This window comes from Aythya ferina (genome assembly GCF_964211825.1).
Source record: "Aythya ferina genome assembly, chromosome: 1".
NCBI lineage: Eukaryota > Metazoa > Chordata > Aves > Anseriformes > Anatidae > Aythya > Aythya ferina.
In genome coordinates this window covers 100,076,182-100,095,935 of record NC_140296.1, presented here as the reverse complement: position 1 = coordinate 100,095,935, position 19,754 = coordinate 100,076,182, and the positions used below count along the sequence as shown (strand labels likewise).

Genomic DNA, 19,754 nt, shown 5'->3' with positions numbered 1-19,754 from the left:
AACAAACAGCAAAAACAACAATATAAACACACACACACAAAAATAAAATAAAATTGTAAGGACTTCTTGCTGTCCCCAAATGCTTTATAATGAAGAATAAAAAATATGACAAAAAACAACTTGCAGCCATTTTCAATATATACTGTATACTGGACTTCCAGAGAAACAGCAATGACTGGATAAAAGACTTTTGAAAGACTACACCTGCATAAGTTTTCAGAAATTAACAGCAGAGATTTGTCTAACACTTGCACAAAATATCCTCTTTTAACATCTTTCGTTGCATCTTTGTTTAAGATAGGACTATAGATGTGGTTTTAGGTTGCAATAGTAATATTTCAGAATGGTAGCTATGATTTGGACATTTTGTATCAGCTGCGCAGTACCAGAAGAGAGGATATATGTCTCTGCACTGCTGAGAGATTAAGTACATGTAGACCCATACAAACAGGCTGTAGTGTCACCCCTGTGAGCTGATAGAGTTCATTTGTTCCCTGTGACACTTAGTCAGAGAGTTTGTTAAGCTGCAGAGGTTAGTCTATGCTGTCCTAAGACTGATAAACAGCTAAGAGCTAAGGCACATAGCTCCTTTGAGAATACCTTTATTACTCACAAAATTAGAAGAAACTCAATACTACAGAAAAGCTAAAATGAAATTTTCTAAAATATCACAAATCAGTACTTAAAAAATGATAAAGACTTACTCACAGGCAAGCATACTGATATTAGATTTGTGCCTACCCACAAGTACTGGTAACTAACATATCCAGTGAGATACTGGAATATGTAAAATGTTACATTTAAGACTATGCTGCTCTTTCTTCAAAGCATGATTCTTAAATACATGGTTATACACCTAAGTGAATAGTCAAATGGAAAGACAGAATTGCTGACTGCAAACAGTAACTCAAAAAAAAGTAGGAAGTAAAATTATATATACATAGATAAAATATACAGTAATACATAAAATAAAAGGATTTGTAAATACAGTCAAGGAAAAATGTTTTAACAACTCGATCTGCTGAGTATTTCTCAAACATAGTGCAATATTCCATTGGTAAACCCTTCAGAAAACTGGGAAACTCTTATTAAAATGATTACAAATTCTGAGGAACTAATTACAGATGTGAATGATTCAGTGAATGAAGACTGTGTTAAAGGCTTAGGAACAGAAATTACAAAACCAAGTACATCTAGTTGGAGGCTGCTGAGGCCAACCATGTGAAAATTAAAAGGAATGTCTATCTCATTTATACACCTAACTGATGCTGATCAGCAGGCTGAGGCATCTTGCTAGACCTAAGAATGGTAATGGAAGATTATCATGTTGTTTTATTATAAAATTTGACTGCTAGCCAGGAGCTGGTACTCACTTGCACTTCCTAATAAATAGAAGATGTGGGTTCTGTGCCCACAGGAGCTGTGTGTTCACAGAAGCAGAGTTTTAGCTTCCAGTCTCTGCCCTCAGGGATTACTCTTCTGACATATCCATTAGCTCTTGGAAGAATAAAGACTCCTTCTGCAGGAATCAGAACCAAAGTCTCACTTCTTGTGATTACTCCCATTTCCCTGGTAAAGAACCCCTTGAAGGACAACAAATGCATCCTTGCCTTTGTCTCTCTCCAGCTCTCTGATTATGCTTGCACACATTTGCAATGTAGTATTATGTTAAGTATAGCTAACCATCATGATACTCGGAAGATCCCCAAATTCTTTGGAGGTAGGTAATACCCATGAGATTAGGTACATAGGACCTAGAGATATCTTAGTTTTGAATGACATTAAGAACAAGACGGAAACACTCAGTTCAGCTAAAGTGACATAGATCTGGGCATAAACAAACGAAAACCTTTACGAGTCTTAGAAACTCTTCTAATTGTCACATGAATAATTAGGAAAGGAATCTCAGTGATCACAAGCAGCTAAGAGGGCACAGAATAGGTGATGCATTTCATTCAGAATTGTACCTAATTGCATTCTTCCTTCTTTGACTTAGCTGCAAATACCCAAGCCTCAAAGCATATAAATAGGGCATCAGCTGAGCTGACTGATCAGTAAGAACTGACCTGCTTAAAGTTGAGCATTTTATACACATTATCATGTTTTTAAAATTATATTTATACTTTTGTAATAATGTCATATTAATAATATTAATAATATGCTATTTCATAACAAGATAACCATACTGACTCATGAATGTGAACATTAATGTTCCACTGATTTTAAGTCTCTTTTGACATACTTTTAAAAATTGCCTACAGAATGTTCTTATGATGGGAATTTCACACCCTTTATAGGCTTTGCAAAAACAGTTGTCAAGGAAACTAATTAGTTCCACAATCATAATTACAATAATGATTCATATAGAGAAGACTTGATGTTAAGTAGTGTAACAGACTTCTCCTTACAACTAGTTAGAGGTTATGGGAGAGTACCAAAAGGAAAAAGCCCCATAATTCCCATAAAGCTATGTTCAGAGAAAAACATTCTCTCTTCTGCGACTATATTAACTAAGCTACTTTTTACTTCAACGTCTAGGGACCATTTATGTTTTTATTTATGCAGGCATATCATGTTTCTCTGTTATATCAGCTGTGGTAATAATATGGAATAATTTGAGTAGTTTTAAAAGGTTAAAGTTAAGCTGTGTTGCAAAACAAGAAGGCTTTGGACATTCAAAAAACTAAAAAAATGGTTTATACTTTCTGTAAGTCTTTACCTAAGTAAGTTTTAATTTATTTTTCTACTTGATAAATATTATCATTTTATTGAGATAATCATTGTCCCTACATTTCCGTTCCTTTTTCCTGTTGACCATGGAGCGAAACTTTAATTCTGAATGATGGCAATCTCAAATCACTATCTGTTTAAAAGCAAGTACGCAGGGCTTATAGAGGCTCCAAATCTCAATCAAGATGCAAACCAACTCTCTCTATGGCAATCAATTCATCAGTCAGATAAGATCTCTTCACCATATAATTTGCTTTTTAAAAAAATAAATTATTCATAAGATATCAGAAATTACCATCACGATTTATGTTTATTCTGAATTAAATAATTTTACATTGTTGCACCAAAATATAACTTTGCTTTAGGAAGCACTAAAACTTGATAAATTAGTTACTGAAACACACTCCACTCTTAACTCCTATGAAGTTTTCCTTTTAAAAAATCCAAACCTTCTTATTTACACACTTAAAAACATAAACAACATTTCTACATATTTCAAAGCTTGCGAATAGGCCTGTGAGATGGTTGCGTCATCACTGTGTTATAGTGAATCAAAAAGACAGTATCTAAATAAGCCTATTTGAAGTCTTAACCTAGTCAGACATTAAAATAAATACCCTTATTTTATGTGTACCTTGAAGCACATGTAGCGATATTTGACTTGTACTGAAATCTAGAATTCTAACAAATTGCCTTACAACAGACAAATACGCAGTAAAAGGCAATGTATTAAAAATGCATCTTAAATATTGTATTTCAATGACAACTGTCATTGTCTCTGTGGAAGATTCAGCATTTGTTCTGTGCTTACAAATTAGTAATTTGTAAATTTGCTCTTACATTAGTAAGATCAAAGTAGGAAAGGAGGGTCCCATTAAAGAGTTTTTAGTCAAATCTTTGCTGATAACACAGCATGTTGTCTCAAGCTTTGTCAGTTAAGGAAGACTTCAGTTACCTTAAGAGACTGTTCAACTACCCACATTAAAGTACTATCAGTAGCAAGCAAGCAATTCAGAGAGAAAACACTCTAAGATCAACTTACCTGTAATAATGTTGGGCTTTGGTGGCATGCTGAATTCGTACAATGTTGGTTCAGAAAAACCCAGTCTGTTGGCAGCTGTAATTTGTACTTCATAACCCATGGTCCACTGAAGATGCTCTAAGATGATGTGGTCTTTACTACCCTGTACTTTTTTCTCTAGCCACTGATCTTCCTTATCTTTCTGTAAAGATGCAAATAGTTTAAATTCTCAAAAATTCTTGCATTATTTGTCTAAAACATATGTCTACAAAAATAATTTAAAAAATAGTTTTATTTCCGAAGACTATGAACATCCCAGTCATCTATTTTTGGAGTTCTGAGTACTCAGGCTTTTTTTAATTTTGTCTGTTCCTAATCATTCCATAATATGAATTTATGGATGTTGTTGACAATTATTTTTCAACCAATTTGGGCTGTATTTGTATTTTGCACAAATACACTTTTCAGTGTGGGGAACAGCAGGATAATTATTTACAATTTCTGCTAAGAATAAATTTTGTAAAAGTTTATTTTATACAGATGTTGCAATTACATTTTGCTCAACGTTCTTTAAAAGAAATTTTCCATTGAAACCAAGCCTGAATAGCTCATGAATGCAAGCTGTGCTTATATTATACAACTAGTTATATACCGAGTACATAAACTGTAGCAGTATGTTGTACTACAGTAACATATTGCAAACCAGGCTGTATGCAATAATATAAACAGCATTAAAAGAGTATGCAGTCCTATGTTTATGCTGGTGAAAGGATACATTTAAATCAGTGAGATAGAACCATAGAGGAAAAAGAGTTCTGATAATTCAGAACTCTGTTTCCACAAAGGAAACAAATGAGGACTTAGGAAGGAATCTGACCTCTGGCATTTCATAGATTTGGACTGCTTACCTTCGCAATCTCTTCTTTTAGTATTTTTAGAGCATAATATATTTTAATTATTCCTTATGCAAATGAGAATTAGAAAATAATTAATAAAAAAAATAATAATATATACTGGGAAGCACTCCAGCCATCATGCTCAAAGGAGTTCAGTAACGGTAAGAATCCATGCAGTTCTGTTTTTACAAAATTTAGTGCCATCCAGCCCATACAGCAACACAGTCAATAGCTGTCTGAAGAAAAACACCTTTCAAGTAGAGAGTATAGCTTTTTGCTACAGACAACTATCCATCTCAGTAGCTTATATTTAGGATCTTTGCTGAAGCATCTTGCTCTTGACTGATACAAGTGTCAAAGAAAACAGCATCTAAATTTGACAGTTCAGGGCTCAGTCATGCTACATGCCTGTTCTTTTTGTCCCCAGTCTCCAGAAAATAGACTGACATACTGAGAACCCTTAGGTGCACTGCTGCAATAACTTATTTTCTACCAGCACTGTGTGTTGACTCCTCCGTATTGATTTTGCCTTATGTTAAAGCCTTCCTGCTCCTTCTACACCTTCATTGACACTTGGTAGTCCTGAGAATGGTTACACTAAAACATCTTTCAGGAACATAAGTAGCAAGGTGCAAGTGGATACAGCAGTGGACCCACCAAAAAAAAAATAATAAAAAAAATCAGAATGGTAGTTAACAAGTCATGTAAAAAAAATAAATACCCTACAGTAAAAATAGTTTACCCATCATATAATGAAACTGATATTTTCTATAAAAAAAACAACAACAAAAAAACCTGTTTTCTAAATAAAGTTAGTGTTAGACCTCACAGATAACTTCTCTTGCAATTATCTGATGTGCCACTAAGTGAACCACTTATATTTACATTCCGCTGAGTGAATCCACTTATACTTTCCCACCAAACTAATTTTTCAATTTGTATTTTTATTGTATTTTTGTGTAACACCAATGATTTAAAAAGAATTAATACAGTATGAAAAGAATTAATCTCAGTATGTACATGCAAATACTTATTAGTAATGTCAGGAGCAGCATTGTTGCATTTCAGTGGCTGTTTGAATTCTGAATTTTTCTAACTCCTCCACTTTGGAGGAGTTAGAAAAAAAAATACACCTGTTGATATTCCAAAGAATATCAATACGAGAAAATTAGAAGGGGAGTTCATGATTTTGGTGCATGAACGTATAGCTGTGTGAATGTATTAAGGAATTCTGAAGAAAATATAAATCACGGAAGGAGAAAAAACACACTAAAATTGGAAAATAAATATTCAAGCTAACATGGTTTCTGCAGGTGGAAAAGGCTGCATTGCAAACATATATATTTTGAAAACAAATGGTAGAACTACATGTAGCGAACAGAATGAGGTTTGGAAAGAAAACTGTACAGGTTTCTGTATGAGGATGCTCCTCTACAGACATAAAATTAAGTGACAAAGCAGTTGTTCTATGGTTTGGTCAGGTAAAGAACAATGAAAGAGCTGGAATGTAACAGGATACCTGCACGCTATGCCAGGGAAGTGACACCTTAAGATTAGTTGAAAGTGAAGCCTACTGGGTGGACTGAGATAATTGAAAGAGACAGAATCCAAGCACTGAGCTCAAAGACATCAAAGTGTTTTATGAAGAGTGACAAGCACAAGATGGGAGAAGAAGAATAAAGAAAGTATCTGGAAAGCAAGTTGTCTTCTAATGATGAACAGAGCAAGTCTTCTAAAATACAGTCTACTTTTGGAATCTTAAAGACAAAGAACAACTGGAATGTCATCAACTCTAGCAGTTATTTCACATGCATTTTCAAGTACTTTTTACTAAGTAGAGCTCAGTAATGTGTTGAGATTTATTTTACCATTAGAGTAAAAATGCATAAAGAATGAGAAAACAAAAGTCTGTCAGTTAAATCTTCCTACAAATCTCCCTGTTTATCCTTTAATTGGTAGATTAAAGATCAAAAAAAACAGAACTATAAAAGAACACTTCAACTTTATTAGGCTGTTCTATTATTAATATTGCTTAAAATTTATAGGAAGCTCTACAAATGCACAGTGTTTTACACCAAATGAAAGGAACTCTGAAATCATGAACTGCAGTCTAATTTGAGGGGTGAGTTAATGTAAATGCCTTCAATCATCATTTAGTATTAGTAGTTGTATCATTAATATGTATCAACAAATCCACATTTTGAGAAACTGCAATCAGATCTGCAACCTCAGAGATTCAACTGTTCCTTCATTTGCATTTTGGTTTGTTTTCTATAAAGCCCAAATACTCCTTTACAGAAGGTCATTGATGCTGTGACACTGACAAATGAGTGTCAATTCATTTGGGGGATTCTCACTGCCCACTTCCACTACTCTTAAGCCTTAAATTTACATCACAACCTTTAATTCACACTGCACGTTTCCCAGGATCACTCCTCAGTTGAAGCAAACCTGCCACAATGCCACAGACTAAAGTGGATAAACTAAAATTATGATTATTTCTTAAAAATCTACAATGTCTTAAATACTGTCTTTAAATATAAGCATTGATTTAATTTTTCTCAGAAGTGCTTAGGAGCCAGATTTGTAAGACAACTATGAGTAACCTACACACCTAAATACCTTGACAAAAAAGGAGTAAACAAACATCTTAACACTCCAGTCTACTTGACTGCTTCTCAAAATCAAGGTCACATCTAATAACAGTGAAAGTAAAGCCAATCCGCTGTTTGGCCACATAACTATTTACTAGTCTAGAAAATAACATCTCTCTATTTAATGGCCATTTTATATTATACCTAAGATTACATTCTCTAGGAACTTGTAAAAAGTGATTAACTCCTTCCAACCTTTCCTCTCCAACTTCCCTGAACCGTCGCACTGAAAATTCAGCTCAAACAAGCTTGGTCAATGTGATAATAATAATAATAATAAAAAAAAAAAAAAAAAAAAAGGCAGGAGGTGCCACACTATCTTGAAAGCCAATAGAGGAAAAAAAAAAAAAAAAAGAAAAAAGAAATACTCATGGAAAACAATCTGACTGTTTAAAACTTCACAAGAATTCATCACATTAGAATGGTATTTTATAGGTCTGGGTGGTGTTTTAGAAAAGGCAATACAAGATGAATGCCAAAGAAAACACAAAATGGCTGCTAATGTATCTAGTGTTAAAACGCACAGAAAGTTCAAGGGTCTGGCATGTAAAGTGGAACTTTGAGATTTAAAAAAAAATGGTTTATGGCAGGTATCTCAGGGTGGGAGTGGCTGAGATATTCTCTCCATTTAAATTATGCATGTTCTACAAGTCTTTTTCTAGAACATATCATCAGGCAACAAAATGAACACAGTCATCCATCAACAAACAAACACAACTGAAGCACATGATCAGAAATCTAACAACTGTCAGTACCAAAATTCAGAGCATTAACAGTAACACTCTCACAGGTCAACATGGGTAGCAGCTTTTAGGCCTGCAAAAGCTAATCTCACTGGTTTTATTTCCTCCAGATTTCATTATGGATGCAAAATGAGATTAAAAGAAATTTTATGCTGTTACTGTTTTTCAAAATAAGATTTTATGTAATTTTCTTGCCTCTACTTAAAAGCATATAACCATAAAAGATGGATTTTTTTTTGTTGTTATTTCATTCTAATTCTAACTTTTTACCAAAACTTGGCATTAAAAGTAACCGCAACGTCCTCTTTTCCCCATCTTACTTTTGGCATTCTGTGACCCGAACATATAGAAAAGAATTCCCTTTTACAATCACTAAGAAGCCTATTTCAAAACTCGCCTTTTAAGCATTACAAAATTCAATTCAGGATATGGTACCAAATTCATAATTGAAGTCTTGGAACCAATCTTTGCAACATAATACCATATGCAGACAACATAAAACACCAAGCACAAATTCACAAATGCAACATGTGCAGCTACAGAATATCCACTGTCAAAAGACATTTGAGCAATAAGCAGGTACTCTTGCTTGCAACGTGTGAGTCATGTAAGTGATTATTCCCATACGATGATCACGCACTGTTTGCATGCTGTTTCTAGTGCCTTAAGCTGTGTGACACCTTCCATTTGTTGCTTTGTAGCCTCCCTTTCCCAGTCAGGTCTGTGCCTGTTACACACTTCTCCTGAGCTGCTGGGGCAGTTTCTTCCCTGTATCCCAAATGTTCTGTTCTTTAATTCCTCACTCTTTGCATTATGTAACTCCATGCTATAATCTCTTCAGCCATTCCCACTAGCTTTTAGTTTACTTCCCTCATACTTGGAAGATCACACAGCAGATAATAACTGTTTACAAATCCAGTACACAGTTCCCTAGCAATTTACATGTATAAAGCTTAATTTCCATTGTGCGACACCATCACCTGATCATGTGTGCCCCAACCAACATTATCAGTGCCAAAACAAAGAATGACCAAAGGAGAGCCCAAGTGGGTCCTTATTAGAACTACACAGTTACTATGAGAACTGTGGCTAGGGGAGCACCTCCTTCTGCACTGGACAGGATGTGTGTCTGGGGACACTCCTCTTCCCAGCCGGCTTCTTTCTCCCTCTCTTCCTATTCACTCCTAAGATAACTTTGAAGACAAGGTACGCCATCAGCTTTGGACTCCATTAGTAAAGCTTTGTAAAACTCAACTTTGTACAGCACAAATTGAGAGTCAAATTGAGACTCAAATTGAGTCAAATTGAGACTGCTATTCACAAAAACTGCATGATACTTACTTACCTGAAATACAACACAAAAAGGGAGACTTCTTGTTATTTGATTACAGAAAGTAAGCCCTGCCCATAACATGAAGCAGGAAACATGTTAGGAAAGCAAAAGTTAGCAAAAAAAGAAAAAAGAAAACTTACCAGTATTCCTAGACCAGGCTACAATATTTTCTACAATATCTTAAATCCTATCCTACTCCTAATTTTAAAAGATCTTTATAAAACTTAAGCATGAAGGAACTAACTCAGTAAGACATGAGCTGTTATGAAACACAAAGAAGAAAAGCCATTGATATGTAGCTTGTTATCTAATATGCTGTTAAAACATGGAAGCAAATACACTGGTCCAGGTGCTAGTAATGAGGCTGGCAAGAGCTATAGAAAAGTCAATTACATACGACCAATGAGGAAGATAGAAAGGAAGCAGTCAACAGATAATTAAGAACTTTAAATAGCATCCATTCATTCTGATTAAAACACCAAAAAATTACCGTGCTTTTTTGTTGTAAGAAGACCTTTAATTTAGTCAAATTGCTTTTTCAATTGGAAGCTTAGGGAGATATGGATTTCAGCTCCAAGTAAAAGCTATCTCCTGTAACCTATTATGTTTCCAGTTACTGCTTAAATTGTACATTTATCTTTCAACAATAAACAAGAAAAATGACATTCTATTCTGTAATATTGTTCCTTAGTCAAAACACTTGATCAAAGTCATGTTTCCAAAGTTATTCAGGATAGATCCAAAATCATTTAACTTACTTAAATGACAGAAACAGATTAAATTCCTCACCTTGCATATATACATGATATCCATACTTTGATGCTAAATTTATTTAGCAAATAATTTAGGAAAATCATTTTACATGCCAGGTTAAGCACTTGGATAATCCCAGAGCTAACATCAAAACGTGGCATTTTAGGAAACATAAGGAAATGTGACAAAAATTATTACAAAATAAGGAGCTGCTTTTTTTTTTTTTTTTTAAATACTAAAATTCTGCATTTAGTTTATCAAAATGTGCTAATTTCTACAAAGTATAGTCTTCACTAAATTCTGTTTAATTTGTTTAAATATTTGGTGTTATATATCCAATCTCTTTCAGACTCTTGAAGTGGGTGTATAAATCTCCTACTTTATACTCTGGTAAAATATTTTCTTCCTGGGTCTGGTCAGATAAAAGTGGTGTAATCTTTCAAAAAAAATGCAAGGAAGCTATTAGAAAATGCATACTTTTGAATTCATTTCATTGATTTTGCCAGCTGTAGGCTTACTTCTGCAGTGCAAATATTTCTGAATATAGTATATCCGGAAAGATATTTCAGGTGCTTTTATTAAAATATAATTTTAATTAAAATATAATACTTTTAAATAGAAAAATACAAAGAAGACATCATTCACTGAAAAATAAATTAGACCGTGCAAGAAATACTGTATTCTAAACTTGCCAGATTTGACAAGAGAATGACAAATCAGACACCAGCTGAGAGACTATTAGTCTCTCTATGCAAGGGGAGTGTTAAAGAACTGGTATATAAACTGAAACTTTTGAATGTCCTAGCAATTAATAAATTACTGGGCTTTTGATATTTTAAAGTGAACTTTGGAATCTAGAAAGATTAATTAATCTCCTTTAAGATTAATGAATCTCCTTTAAAATGAATATGGAACACTGAAAACAGCATCCTACCTCTAGGATGCTATCTGTAAATGCATAGTTATTACAGATGATTAACTTGCTTTTCAAACAGCCTTTAATTATGTAACTTTAATGTCTGCTAATTGACATCACTTTTGAGAGCTGAACATGGAAGTTCCTCATTTACCATGTAACAAAACAGAAAACACGGAAGTTTTCTTATTAGAAAGAACCTTCAGTTACACCTTTAGGAGGAGCAGGGTGTTTTTCGTTCATTCTTTCATTCTTTTATTCTTTTTTTTTTTCTTTCTTTTTTATATTATGTCTATATAATATAACCTAGTCTCTATAATATAACCTAGTCCGAAAAGAAAACACACTACACTATACCCGAGATTATTTTTCTTCTTTTCTTTTTGTAGTATGCAAACTGTTTTGTTATGTTTCAAATAATATCAGCAACTGTCTCTACATTAAAAGCAGGTATTACTAAGCAAAACTTGCCTAGTTTGATTCACTGAAATACTTACACTTCTGTATTTCACAATATATTCCAAAATGGGGGCACCTCCATCATCTTGTTTAGTTATGCTAAGTTTAAAACTCTTGCCACTTCCTGGTTGTCCGTGAATTGATGGGGGGCTTGGCTCCCCTAAATAATGGAAAAAAAAAAGTGGATAAAAATAATTTAGCAGTGACAACCTCAAATTACTAGTGGGAGCTTGTCTATAATCAAAATCTTTAAAATCAGCATGACTCTTCCACATTCTGTAGAGTTTCTTGAACGTGTGTTAAATGTTTTGCTTAAAGTGTGTTCTAAACTAGGTTAATAATCTCACACAAGGAAACAAAATGATATCAAGTATGAAAGAGGGATCAGATTCTTTGAGACTTTCTGACTTTTTACACTTTCAAATGTAATTTACTTCAGAAATGATTTAGCCATCAGTTCAGCAAGGCTGGTAAGCTGCTACTCACACTGAAATTTATGAGTAACACAGAAAAGCATTCTTAGCATTAAGCATGAGCTTTAGTCCTATATTCCAGATCTGAACTGTAATAAGTATTAGATAAGTTGACTTTTCAGTAACTGTGTCAAGACAAAATTAGATGTTTTTAAAGTAGTCTATTTAAAGAATGAATGTAAAGAATAACATTTTGAAAAGAAGAAAAAATTTCTCTGTAATGGAAGGAGAAAAATAATTTTAAACATACAATTGATGGGTTAATTGCCAGCTTTAATCACTTTGCTAATGACATTTCACAGACCAATTATAATTTCTACATATGATGCCTATTGTAAAATTTCAAATGAGGTCCTAAATTAACACCTCGTAGTTGCATTCTATTCAAAATATTTGTAGGTTTTCACCCAGAGATATCTTGTTACCTTAGAAGCATTTATAATATTTGTTATATTTGTGTTTATCTCTTGTCAAGGGAAAAAAAAATATATATTTAAATCTCATCACAGATTTTTCTAGCTTTCTGTCAGGTAATATATGTAATCAGTTCTATCAATTTCTGTTGCTTTTCTACCAAGTATATGAATAATAGCAAATATGCTATATGAATAATAGCAAATTATTCTGTCATATAGTATATTTAGAATATACATATTCTTTAAACAAAAATAAATTTGAAAACTGACAAGTTACAGGTTTTGGACAGTAGAAACTTGCCAATATGAATATTGACACAGAACAACATAGAAATATTTTGTGTTATTTCTAGTTGCATGACTATTATTGTTCATTCCATTAGGGGCAGTATTCTTAGCTATACTTAGTAACATCTTACTCTGAAACCAGTTGCTGATGTATTTTCGTGTATCTACCTGAGCAGTGCTATCTGTAGGTCCTTTATTTTTAATTCTTCATCTGTGTTTCATTTATTAATTATTCTTTTCTGTTTAAAATTAATTTGGGGAAATAATTTTCATTAAAATCTTTAATCGTTAAATCTGAATTTCTTGTCTCTAAAGGTTATAAATATTGAATTGGCTTTGTATCATTTGCCACTTTCATATCATAGTTAAAACAATGCATTCTTATTATTTTTCTATAGCTTAAGGTTTTTGTTTTAGACTTGATAGTTGCAAAACTTGTAGTAGCATGATCTGCTGGGAGAATGTCTCCAGAAAGGGCTAATTAATTTCTCCCAGATGTGTGTAATACTCTGTGTGTAAATGAGAAAAAGTCCTTCATCTAGTATATCTCATGTTCTGTGCTCTTGAATATAACATGAAGATTTGTCTATGTCTCAAAAATACAAATAATTTAAGTCCATCCAATTTTAACTTAATTCATATTATTTGTTGGAGAGGATAAGAGAAACAAAATTTCATAAACATAGAGAAGACTGATGTTATATGCTGCTTCACAGTGTAAAAATGTAAACCATATTATCCACAGTGAATCATACTTGAAATTATTAGCAACATACTCAAGTAAGAATTTACATTTTTATTTAATAGCACAAGTATTACTCACGGACAGGTAAGGTCTGAAATATCTCAATTTTGCTATATTCTCCTTGCCCTTTTCCATTTACAGCAGCTACCTTGATTTCATATGTTGTATTTGGTTCCAAATTGCTGAGAACAACCATTGCTAAAGGAAAGGGAAAAAATACAGAAACAAAATTTGATGAAGCAATGCATTTTTAAAAAGCCATACATTTTTTATTTTTTTTTTTGCTTTACCTGCTTTACTCGGAGTCCAATTTTCAAATAGTTTGATTTCAATTCCAGTGGTTTCAAACTTAGCTGTTTTTCTGAGTGCTAATAGTACCATTTTTTTTTTTTTTTTTCATCTGCATGCAAACGTTGTGAATGAGAAATTCAGGCTTCTGGAGGAATTTGATGTCAGTGTTACAGAAGTCATAGGCAATAATTAAGGAGCTTGATGAGGGATTGCTATTTTGTGTTCAGACTGTGAGCACAGGAGACACAAATCTGGCTCCAACTTGGCAATGGGCATCTGCTGCATGTTCAAGCCATATGCAAACAGTTCATGACTTGCCAGTTCTCCCTTACTGGAGAGCAGTAATAACCATCCTTTGTCTATACTCCTGGATGCAGCTATAGTGAATTACTGGTGGTGCTATGCTCAGACAGTTCAACCTAAAATGACAGGTGCTTATGATGATCAAAGGAAAAGTTCCAAGTTACCTACTAAGGATTTGAAAGTGAATTAAGTATGTTCGTAGATACTCAGGAAGAGGTGTATGGAAATGCATGTTACATTATAACAAAGGAGTGTTTTGGGAAGCAAATGTGTTCAAATTTTGGTCTTACAGTTTTCCTGTAACTTGGGAGACAATACAATCCCTTCCTCTACTCCTCAAGTGATTTCACATAATCACAGAACCATTTAGGTAGGAAAAGACCTTTAAGATTGTCAAGTCCAACCATCCAAGTTTCCTAACATGTTCTTCAGTAAGTACCATGCTTTCAAAAATCAAGACTCAAGCCTTGGCAGCAATATTTCACAGAACCTGAACATGTCACTAGAACACTGCTTGTGAATGCCATCAGAAGCAGAAAAAGAGGCAGAGAATGTTCCCCAAAATAATATTGTACAGCTCTAAGAAAAGTGTTGCTGACAACGCATAGCAACAAATCCAGAAAGAAAATGCAGAAAAAAGATATTGAGTTCCAAGATCCTCTATGGGAATGCAGTACTGCACATTACCATAGTAATGTAAATTACTAATACCAACACTGAATATGCACATGGAAACTTAGATCCATAAAGAGGTCTTGGACCATTACCCCGTCTTTGCGAAAAAGGTTCCTTTTGCTGTCTCCACAGAAATTGACCGCTTGCTGTTTGCCAGCTCTCAACTCCCCAGATGTCAGATTCATATCAGGGAATGGACATAAACTGGATGGACATTAGTTGAAGCACAACAATATTCGTCTTACCCAGAAAAGCGGATGCTGTGTTATCTTACAAGAGGAAACAGAACTTCAGCCAGTAGTCTCTTTCTCAGTTTTTTAAGGAAACTACTTACTTTTTTTCAATATAAAGTAGTATTTCAACAGCTGCTTTACGTTTACTTTTCTATATTTGATGAAAGGAGAATTATTTGTCAGCACTCTTACATTCTTTTGACTCCAGATTTACTAGAATTTCTATTTATTTTGTTTCTGCAGCAGACACAGGTCCCATTACATGTGGAGCTAAAGGGATTTAATGAAATTTTGAAAAACAGTAACTTCCACATTTCACACTTTATTATGAGCACTTTGCATGAATTTGCCACTGAAAAAATAATAACCATTTTATTGTAAACAAAACAGTAGAATTGTTTGCTTTCCAGCACGCAATCATTTTAAAGAGATTTAAAAATATCAAACCATAAAGTATAACCATTTTGTGAAAAAACAAAATACCACCATGAGAATAAGAATCAAATTTGGAGAAGAGAAGGATTATGACATATAACTTTCAGCTATGGTAAGATGGAATTTAAAACCTCAACCAAGCAGTAGCTGTGTTTGGCTTGCTTTTCAGCCATGATTATTTTCCAAGGCTGGATAATTTCATTGAAAAGAAACCTTAGGGCATACTAAAAATTAGTGTTACTGTAAATGCTTTTAAAATTTAAATAACATCAAAGTATGGATATGAGTCTACGCTTAATAAAACACGAACGTGTTAACTACATAAAACCTAAGGATCCAATTCTATAAACACTTGAGTGACTCCTGGGGCCCATCTAAATGAATAAAATTACTTATATATGCAGTATTTAAAGAACTAGCGTCTACTTTATAATCCCCTGAACAGCACTATGTGTCTGGATACAATGATTCTTACAAATACATTTATGAAATTAACCCAACTAAATCTGATGGCATAATATGCCCTCAAAAACTAGAACCACTTGGTATCAGCGATGACATGATGTGGACATATTTTATAAACAGGAGAAAAGTTATAAGCATGTTCTCCAGGAAAGCAAAGCAAAGAACCATAACTGATCAGAATACTTTAAATACTCCAGTTGAAAACCTAGAATAATTGAGAAAGATTAAGGAACTATCCCATTTTATGTCACAAAAATGCAGGGTTTAAAAGTAATCTAAGAGCAGTGAAAGTTTTCACTGCTTATTAAGTGTTTTACATTTTTGAAATATGTTTAGAATGAAAGCAAATACTTAATAAAATAATTTGCCTTTTTTTTTTTTTTTAAGAGATGTACCTGTCCTTGTATTATTTGTTACAAAATCAATGTACTCATCTGTCCATATGCAAATTAAACTCTTAGAGGAGCCCATAGTCCTGGCCACAATGGATGTTTCAGTTTTCAATGATCATTGAAGTAATTGCCAGTAAAATTTCAAATCATATTCTGAAAGAAATATGGGAATTTCATTTTCAGTATATGAATGTGAAAAAAATAGTCCACTGCATAACATATGTGTGAATTATGCCATTGGCACGTTCACTGGCATACATCACATCCCAAAGAACTGACGTTCTTTAATCACATTGAGTCTTTTTGTACTTCCTCTATCTATCTGATTCTGTTTTTATACTGTCTTCCTAATCACAGCATCTTCATGCTTTCTCTGAAGCATTCCATTTTAATTTTTCTGGGATTATTCACAGTTACATTGAAGAGTAGACTTGGAAGAACTACTCCTATTAGAAGGAAAAACAGAAGATTTTCTTCTGAACTCTGTAGGCATTGCAGAGCTCAAGTACCATGCTGCTCAACAGCATTTGTACTTTCAATTTTTAAGAAGATAGATAGGGAGGCTGAAAATCACTTGGTACTCTTGCAGGAGATCATGACACAGCAAGTTACCAGTATTATGGTTTTATTTTCTTATACTGTATAGAGAGTTTAAAACAGAAAAAAAAAAAAATATATATATATATATATATATATATTTGGAGAAGTTATGCAAGAAATAGTGTTTCAGTTCTATAGCAAATTATTTTTAAAAAGCCAGAACAACCACAGAGAATTAAAACTCACCAAACAGAAAAATTAATTCTGACTTGGTCTGTGACAAGAAACATAAAGATTATGTAGTATTAAAAATAAAGCCCTTGCTTTTTACTATATAGAGTTTTCTAACTTGCAAGCAGATCTAAACCATTAAAGGATGAATGCACTACAGAAAAAAAAGAAAGAAAAAGCCACAAAAAATTGAATATTAGATATTAGATAGAATGGATAGACCAAAATTCAGAAATCCATACTTAATAGTCTAACTATTTCAAATGCTGAGTATAAGCTTTTCAGATAGGTAAGTTTTATTGCAGAATATTAACTGCTACCAAGATGAAACATACGAAAATGATATCTGATGATTTGCTGTGAAATAAATTGTACCATAAATCCGACTCAGTAAAAACAAAACAAAAATCAACAACTTCTTTTCTAGTCTAGTGGTAGGTTGTTTACATTACCTTATTATAAAACAATTAGATGGGAAATGCCTGGTATATTAAATTGTGTTTTCACCAAAGGAAATCTGGCTCAGAAATCTTTAAGAACTGCAATATATTACATAAGCCACCACCAAAGTAAGGAAGTTTGAGGAACTAATAGTGTAGTTACACTACATTAATCCCAAAGTAGATCTTACATGAGGTTAATTAACAGAAATATTATATCAATACCATTGGAGAGCTACCTGTTGCATAGAAAAATGCTCTTCTTCTAGTTTTGATTTCAATTATTTGAGGATGACAGCTCTAACTTAAGTAGGACATAAATTTATTTTGAAACACGGTAGCTGAGACACATCATGCTGAAATATCATCTTCAGTAATAAATATTTCAGATAATGGCAGCAGTGCAAAATTTCTGTCAAAGAAGCATTACAGATTCTTTGAAGGATTTTTCTTATTTCTTTCCCTCTAGTCTAGTCTAGTTTTCCTCTAGTTTCCCTCCATTACTTATGCAGACTGAATTCAGTGCAGGTTAATAAGTGCAGTGTTTCGATTCAGCTAAATTTTGTTGCATCTTTTACTTATTTTTGATAGTCATTTTTGACTATCTCAAGGAAAACCTGAGTCCCCTGGAAATACCTGAATCTCTTTCAGAGGAAAAAATGAATAGCATTTTTCATGGACCTTAAACAGTTTTCTCTTTGTGGAGATAACTCAATTTCTTTTAAGAAAAGAAGAAAAAGGACATGGGGGAGAGCAGTGAGGAACCCAAGATAGTAGGACATGGGAGGAGAGCAGTGAGTAACCTATGGTAGCATAGTATTAAGGTTCTGTACAAATGCATCCTGTATCTGCAGATGTCACACATTGTGAGGAATTTCTCTCTGAACCTGTCTCCTTGGCATGAGTGACATATTTTTGTTTAATTTACATGTTTTCACAATAGAAGGAAGGGCATAAAAGATATTTTTCTACCCGAGGCTTACAGAGTTAGATCACAGACTTGTTGGCAAAATGAAGTTAGAACTTGCCACAGGCAGAGAAATACAGGAAAAACAACATAAAAACAGTTTTTGCAACACAATAAGCAACATTTTTATTCATATGCAGAAATAGTCACGCTGCCTCAGTTCCATCTGTCTGCCTTGCCTAAGTAACAATTAATTTCATAAATACTGATTCAACATCTGGCTATAAATGTCAGAATTCAACTAACACACAAAAAAAGAACTATAATAATGAAAACATTTCAAGTGGTAAATTATATGGAAAAAAAATGTATATATTGGTAGTCATTCCCACTGATACCAAAATTATTGGCAAAAATTCCATCAATATCTATGGAGACAGGATCAAGGCTTAAGTCACACCCTGATATGTATACTCAGAAAAGCACACAACCATTTTAAAAATCAGAGAGAATGACTCTGTCATCATTATCTGTCTTTGCACTATAACATATAATTATTTCATTCCTTTGCAATAAAGGTTGTAGTGGCTTAATTAATTGTGAATATAAGTTAATTACCTGTGAATAAAGATATATAATATTGTAGGTCAGATATTATTCATGTTACAGAATTAATTATTTCATTATAAAATACTTCGCAGAGGTTGGTATTAAAAGTGCACTTGGTAAAAATATTTTGTGAATACACAAAATAAAACACAATTACCTCAAAACACAATTACCCTGCTAAACTCCTCCAAATATTGCATTGTATTGGCTAGGATTCTGAGATGCTGGGTTTACAAATTAAACCAGGAAGATCATAGACCTATAGCCATCCAGAAGATTAACTTTGATACCTATTTTTATTGAAATAAAACTAATAAAATGAAATAATCTGGTGGGAGAATTATAGTTATAAAATGTGCGGTGCTATACATTAATGAAAACAAAATAAGCACTACAAACTCCTCAGAAAAGAGCACGTTAGTAGACTGACAACAGAGTTTATAATATATTGAACAAACACGAATTCAGAAGAAGGATTTTATCATTTTACATCACTTACAATGTAGCAATGAATAGGTTGTCTTTAGAAGACTTTCTAACTCCAAGTTAATTTTCTAGTTGATATTTTTAAAAAGCAAATTTCATTTTGTATTTAATCGAAATCACAGCATAGCACAGAGTTCAGAAAAAAAAAATAATCCTCAGAGAAACACTTCTGGAACAAAACCTACTGAGATGGATCATTATACCAGTAAATTGTTCACATAACCTGATTCAAAATAGAAACATACTTGCACGAACTGTTTATCAACTGATGCATTTTCTCAAATGCTTTAAGCAAAAAAAAAAAAAAAAAAAAAAAGGCA

General features: G+C 33.2%; 1 protein-coding gene across 2 annotated transcripts in view; it reads right to left on the bottom strand.

Annotated features, from left to right (window-relative positions):
- Window positions 1-19,754, bottom strand: part of NCAM2 (neural cell adhesion molecule 2) — a 285,518-nt gene that overhangs the window by 37,098 nt on the left and 228,666 nt on the right. For both annotated transcript variants that reach the window (XM_084530898.1, XM_084530899.1), the window contains exons 13-15: window positions 13,506-13,625; window positions 11,544-11,665; window positions 3,773-3,953 (exon numbers count right to left, since the gene is read on the bottom strand). In XM_084530898.1, coding sequence (XP_084387024.1) covers window positions 3,773-3,953; window positions 11,544-11,665; window positions 13,506-13,625 — 423 coding nt within the window. The remainder of the gene's footprint in view (window positions 1-3,772; window positions 3,954-11,543; window positions 11,666-13,505; window positions 13,626-19,754) is intronic.